Source organism: Electrona antarctica (genome assembly GCF_951216825.1).
Source record: "Electrona antarctica genome assembly, chromosome: 6".
In the NCBI taxonomy this organism is placed as follows: domain Eukaryota; kingdom Metazoa; phylum Chordata; class Actinopteri; order Myctophiformes; family Myctophidae; genus Electrona; species Electrona antarctica.
In genome coordinates, this window is record NC_136811.1 from 58,469,610 (window position 1) to 58,477,109 (window position 7,500).

At 39.8% G+C, this 7,500-nt stretch overlaps 1 protein-coding gene across 1 annotated transcript in view; it reads right to left on the bottom strand.

Moving 5' to 3' along the window:
- The window catches only part of nmt2 (N-myristoyltransferase 2), a gene marked incomplete at its 5' end in the record, with an annotated part of 27,219 nt that overhangs the window by 12,556 nt on the left and 7,163 nt on the right, over nucleotides 1-7,500 (bottom strand). The window contains 3 exons of the mRNA XM_079503894.1: nucleotides 1,086-1,202; nucleotides 3,831-3,922; nucleotides 6,112-6,230. Of these exons, the coding sequence (XP_079360020.1) occupies nucleotides 1,086-1,202; nucleotides 3,831-3,922; nucleotides 6,112-6,230 (328 nt within the window). The remainder of the gene's footprint in view (nucleotides 1-1,085; nucleotides 1,203-3,830; nucleotides 3,923-6,111; nucleotides 6,231-7,500) is intronic.

Here is a 7,500-nt window from a genome sequence, read left to right on the forward strand (position 1 = left end):
AAGTACACATTCAGGGCTTTCATTCGGTGTATAGGATGTATAGGATATTTATTGGGTTAAATTTTATATCTGCCTGTCAATGTCTCTGACTTTAAACCATCCATAACTCTGCTCGCTGTTCAAGATAACCACTTCCAGGCAAATGCAGGTGTTGCAAAAAGGTCAATATCTCCAGAATGGAACATGGTAAAATCAAAATGTATTTTTTAAATTGAAGTGGACAAGTTCAGCTTTCTTTTGATGTATGCGTGTGATTCTCGCTATAAGAGAACATTTTTCTGTGGGCCCCCGAACAAGGCCTTTGTGCAATGTTAAACGGTAGCAACATCAAAATAGGCCTGGGGAGATTCTGTAGCAATCAAAGTGTTAATCCAGAACGATTTACAGTAAGCAAGAACAAAAGCATGGCAATACATCACATACAATAAATAGTAAAGAATCATAAGTATCCGTCTAACAAGTAGAATCATCATCATTTTTCGACCGCGGTCGAGATCATGGATTTGGCAGGTGTGTTTCTTATTGGCAGGTATTGGTTCTTACGTGTGGTAGATGTGGACATTGGCAGGTATTGGTTCTTATGTGTGGTAGATGTGGACATTGGCAGGTATTGGTTCTTACGTGTGGTAGATGTGGACATTGGCAGGTATTGGTTCTTACGTGTGGTAGATGTGGACATTGGCAGGTATTGGTTCTTACGTGTGGTAGATGTGGACATTGGCAGGTATTGGTTCTTACGTGTGGTAGATGTGGACATTGGCAGGTATTGGTTCTTACGTGTGGTAGATGTGGACATTGGCAGGTATGGTTCTTACGTGTGGTAGATGTGGACATTGGCAGGTATGGTTCTTACGTGTGGTAGATGTGGACATTGGCAGGTATTGGTTCTTACGTGTGGTAGATGTGGACATTGGCAGGTATTGGTTCTTACGTGTGGTAGATGTGGACATTGTCAGGTATGGTTCTTACGTGTGGTAGATGTGGACATTGGCAGGTATGGTTCTTACGTGTGGTAGATGTGGACATTGGCAGGTATTGGTTCTTACGTGTGGTAGATGTGGACATTGGCAGGTATTGGTTCTTACGTGTGGTAGATGTGGACATTGGCAGGTATGGCGCTGATGAAACCAACCAGCTTCTTATTGGACGACACTCGGACTCCACAATGCCACTGAGGCAGCCATCCTGGAGGACGCAGAGCCCTACACACGCACACGCGCACACGCACACACACACACACACACACACACACACACACACACACACACACACACACACACATTAAACCACCAAAAAAACACTACACTGTTTTCGTACCCACAGGGAGGATATCCAACTCCTCCCGCCTAACAAAAATAATACGGTCAATGAGCTCAAAGATACTCTCATTTACGGTTGTAAAAGGCCTCATACAGGCCCAAACATCATGTTCTCTGTGTGTTCAGCTCATGTGTCGTTGTAAAAGGCCTCATACAGGCCCAAACATCATGTTCTCTCTGTGTTCAGCTCATGTGTCGTTGTAAAAGGCCTCATACAGGCCCAAACATCATGTTCTCTCTGTGTTCAGCTCATGTGTCGTTGTAAAAGGCCTCATACAGGCCCAAACATCATGTTCTCTGTGTGTTCAGCTCATGTGTCGTTGTAAAAGGCCTCATACAGGCCCAAACATCATGTTCTCTGTGTGTTCAGCTCATGTGTCGTTGTAAAAGGCCTCATACAGGCCCAAACATCATGTTCTCTCTGTGTTCAGCTCATGTGTCGTTGTAAAAGGCCTCATACAGGCCCAAACATCATGTTCTCTGTGTGTTCAGCTCATGTGTCGTTGTAAAAGGCCTCATACAGGCCCAAACATCGTGTTCTCTGTGTGTTCAGCTCATGTGTCGTTGTAAAAGGCCTCATACAGGCCCAAACATCATGTTCTCTGTGTGTTCAGCTCATGTGTCGTTGTAAAAGGCCTCATACAGGCCCAAACATCGTGTTCTCTCTGTGTTCAGCTCATGTGCTGAATCATAATCAAATATATTCATCCGTATCCTGAGTGCGTTCTATTTATTTGTTTATTAATTGTTGTCCTTGCTTTCACATGTTAAAACCTCTCTCTGTGAGGCTGACAAACACAAAGCTATACGAGGCCAAGAGAGACGCTTATACAACTCATACTGTTCAATACAACTCATACTGTTCAATACAACTCATACTGTTCAATAGAATGACTCTAATTCAAAGAGACCTTCATGATATATTGTCGTGTTATTTATGGGTGTGCGAGATTTGTACTCATAATGAGAAATTATATATTGGGTCAGATTGATTGGAGATATAAGCAGCTCCTCTAGAGTGGGAGAGCTTCAGGTCCCCACATTCCATTCTACAAACAGACCGGTGGTTTCGGGGGTTTTACGACCTCTTCCTGTTGTAAGGCAGGCCATTATGGCACCTCCCAGGGCAGTGTCAACTCACACAAGTAGAACATGGCAAGGGAATAAGGAACTTCTATCTTTAATCCCTTTCAATTGTGTAATGTGTTCTAAATAACCTATTATATATTGGGTTGGTAAAAAGCCTAAATAATAAATATGTGATAGTCTAACAGCTAAGGTCAGCGGTGCAGGCAGGAAGCTGACTGCACCACAAACTGCCTCTCAGTGGTGCAGGCAGGATGGTCAGTGGCATCTGATTGGCCGGGAGTGTTAGCATGGAGGTTATCAGTCAGAAGGCTGCATTGACTATGCTGTGTAGCCCAATGTTAGAATTAGATTCACCAATACCACCGAACGTGATACATGTAGCAGACAGAGACCAGCGGTATGTATTATATGCGATATATTATGTGCTATATAGATAATTGTGCATTATTCATAATCGATGTAATATGATGTTTAGATTGTAACCAAGTGTTATCTGTGTTTCTTGTCTCCCGATCATTGATTAATTACCATTTGATTAATGATAAGGTAGATTTAAAACCACATAGTGTCACTTAGTGACACATGCTGAACTAAGTCTGAGAGTCATCAATGACAAGCTAAGCTTTACCATGATCTGGGAGTTTAGAGTGTTCAAATGATAGCTAGAATTCCTACCAACAGAGCAGAATAGAACCACAGACCAATAGGACCTGTGATCCAGATTCCGGGGTACTGTATTCATCTTGTGTTGGGGGGAAGTGTGAACAGAATGTGTGAATGTATGATTGTAAGTGTTTATGATTAACATGAATTAATAAAAACCCTATAAAATGCACGTTTGAGTTAATCAAATATAAGCTATTATTGGAGCACTTAGTTCACCCTGTGCGTGTTAGTCACTTTACTCTGCCTACTGCATGGGCTGGTCGGAGCCCCGGCACAACATCGCCAAATAACCGAACATATATGGTGTGGTTGGTATCCAACAACAATACAATATTTAGTTAGTTTAGTTTTGGGTCTGAGAGGCTAAATGTCATCACATGGTGGTCCGTGGCTCAAATGGGTCTGAGAGGCTAAATGTCATCAGATGGTGGTCCGTGGCTCAGATGGGTCTGAGAGGCTAAATGTCATCAGATGGTGGTCCGTGGCTCAGATGGGTCTGAGAGGCTAAATGTCATCAGATGGCGGTCCGTGGCTCAGATGGGTCTGAGAGGCTAAATGTCATCAGATGGTGGTCCGTGGCTCAGATGGGTCTGAGAGGCTAAATGTCATCAGATGGTGGCCCGTGGCTCAGATGCAGAATAAATTATGGACCTCGACATGAAAAGTGCTTTATAAGATGAACCTGGTCCTATAGAACCTGGTTCTATCTGAGCTCTTGGACAGAGCAGGTTCATCAGGTAGATAAACTCGTCTCACCATTTGAGGAAGTTGGGCGAATAATCGAAGCGGAACATGTTGTCGTCGTCTTCTACGTAGTTCTCATTCAGCAGCGTGTACAACTCCTTCAGCTGGGAAACACACACACACACACACACACACACACACACACACACACACACACACACACACACACACACACACACACACACACACACACACACACACACACACACACACACACACACACACACACACACACACACTGAAGACGGCACACGTGTGTACGCTGGGATTTTGGCTGTTTCTTACATGGAGGTGGCTAGCAACGAAGATACAATTAGGTAATTAGTATTTTTTAGGTAATTAGTATTTTTTTAACAATGAAAACACAACTTGTGTAACTCGTTATTTGGGAGTGAAGCTGTTCTGCAGTCAATTAACTCGTGTTAGGGAGGGACAGTGTTAACATGAAAGTGTACAGTACTAACCAGGTGAGTAAGAATGTTATTAAACAGTACTAACCAGGTGAGTAATAATGTTAATATTAAACAGTACTAACCAGGTGAGTAATAATGTTATTAAACAGTACTAACCAGGTGAGTAATAATGTTATTATTAAACAGTACTAACCAGGTGAGTAATAATGTTAATATTAAACAGTACTAACCAGGTGAGTAATAATGTTATTAAACAGTACTAACCAGGTGAGTAATAACGTTAATATTAAACAGTACTAACCAGGTGAGTAATAATGTTATTAAACAGTACTAACCAGGTGAGTAATAATGTTATTAAACAGTACTAACCAGGTGAGTAATAATGTTATTAAACAGTACTAACCAGGTGAGTAATAATGTTAATATTAAACAGTACTAACCAGGTGAGTAATAACGTTAATATTAAACAGTACTAACCAGGTGAGTAATAACGTTAATATTAAACAGTACTAACCAGGTGAGTAATAATGTTATTAAACAGTACTAACCAGGTGAGTAATAATGTTATTAAACAGTACTAACCAGGTGAGTAATAATGTTATTAAACAGTACTAACCAGGTGAGTAATAATGTTATTAAACAGTACTAACCAGGTGAGTAATAATGTTATTAAACAGTACTAACCAGGTGAGTAATAATGTTATTAAACAGTACTAACCAGTTGAGTAATAATGTTATTAAACAGTACTAACCAGGTGAGTAATAATGTTAATATTAAACAGTACTAACCAGGTGAGTAATAATGTTATTAAACAGTACTAACCAGGTGAGTAATAATGTTATTAAACAGTACTAACCAGGTGAGTAATAATGTTATTAAACAGTACTAACCAGGTGAGTAATAATGTTATTAAACAGTACTAACCAGGTGAGTAATAATGTTATTAAACAGTACTAACCAGGTGAGTAATAATGTTATTAAACAGTACTAACCAGGTGAGTAATAATGTTATTAAACAGTACTAACCAGGTGAGTAATAATGTTATTAAACAGTACTAACCAGGTGAGTAATAATGTTATTAAACAGTACTAACCAGGTGAGTAATAATGTTATTAAACAGTACTAACCAGGTGAGTAATAACGTTAATATGAAACAGTACTAACCAGGTGAGTAATAATGTTATTAAACAGTACTAACCAGGTGAGTAATAATGTTATTAAACAGTACTAACCAGGTGAGTAATAATGTTATTAAACAGTACTAACCAGGTGAGTAATAATGTTATTAAACAGTACTAACCAGGTGAGTAATAACGTTAATATGAAACAGTACTAACCAGGTGAGTAATAATGTTATTAAACAGTACTAACCAGGTGAGTAATAATGTTAATATTAAACAGTACTAACCAGGTGAGTAATAATGTTATTAAACAGTACTAACCAGGTGAGTAATAATGTTAATATTAAACAGTACTAACCAGGTGAGTAATAACGTTAATATGAAACAGTACTAACCAGGTGAGTAATAATGTTATTAAACAGTACTAACCAGGTGAGTAATAATGTTATTAAACAGTACTAACCAGGTGAGTAATAATGTTATTAAACAGTACTAACCAGGTGAGTAATAATGTTATTAAACAGTACTAACCAGGTGAGTAATAATGTTATTAAACAGTACTAACCAGGTGAGTAATAACGTTATTAAACAGTACTAACCAGGTGAGTAATAATGTTATTAAACAGTACTAACCAGGTGAGTAATAACGTTAATATTAAACAGTACTAACCAGGTGAGTAATAACGTTATTAAACAGTACTAACCAGGTGAGTAATAATGTTATTAAACAATAATAATGTTATTAAACAGTACTAACCACGTCAGCGTTGCTGAGGTCCAGGGTGTCCCACATGAAGCCATGAGGTAAGGAGTACGGCTCCTGTCTGATGTTCTCCTTGTCTGCCTCGATGGGACCATGACTCGTCACCACCTCATCTGAACACACAGCAAAACAACCATGACTCTGAAAATAGCCGATCTACAAGCTCACAACGCGTCGCAGCGTGACGCGTCGTGAGCTTGTAGAATAGATCGGCTATTTTCAGCATGCAACCAAGTATAAAATGTCTTATACTGGATCTCTTGTCCACTAGTCCCTTCCTAACATTTTAGTCTAGTTTTTATTTGTTGACGAAATGTGAGTATATTTAGTCTTAGTTTTAGTCATCATGGCTTAGTTTTCATTTAGTTTCCATTTAGTTTTCATCAGTGGAAAAAGGTAGTCGACGAACATTTTTAGTCATAGTTTTAGTCGACGAAAACAACACTGGTCACCACCTCATCTGAACACACAGCAAAACAACCAACATGTCAAAAATCTTGACCATATGCAGACCGCGGTCATCTTGACATATATAAGATGTAGGGCCTCTGTCCAGAGCCCGGGCAGAGGCCCTTTGTGGCGGTTCTGGACAACCGTGGGTCCGACCGACTCGACACCGGGCACTGCACCAGCCATGGGGGTGTGGAACGCGTGTGTCGAATGTGAAGTCAGACTTGGCACATTTATAGATATCGATGGCAGGGTGGTAACTATACGGTAGGTGCAATTTGCCATTGACAGCCCATACATCCAAACATAGAATTATGATTATTATATTATTATTAATGTGACCAGATTTGACTGAGGGACTGCCATTGGATTCTTTTGAATTTTCGTTTTTTCATGTCATGTGAAAGCAGGGAATCATAGCTTCAAATTGACATATTGGTTGTTCAGTTTGACCCACCAGTTTTGGAGATATGGCTTATAGAGTAATGTCTTGCAGAGAAACAGCGAGTTGAGAAAACAGGCTTGAAAGCATTTATTTCATATTTTCAGCTCTGATATTTATTTCAGACATGCTCTAGTATGTGAAGAGTCTGCCTGTGCTATTAACTCATTTTGGATAAAGAAATAATAAACAAATTCAGTTTTTCTCCTCTGGTGAAAAGCTGGAGGTTGCATGATGGCAGTCCCTCAGTCAAATCTGATCACAGTCGATCTGCAAAGTGTTTGTTTCATAAACATCCACCGTAGACATGTTATGAGCTACTTTATGTCAAGAAATGGAGTGTTAGAGTTTGGAAGTGCTCGTTGAATATCACTCAGCGGCCCGTGTGTACCACCTGTACACATAATGCAGGAGGTGTACCACCTGTACACATAATGCAGGAGGTGTACCACCTGTACACATAATGCAGGAGGCAGCAGGAGGTTGCTTTA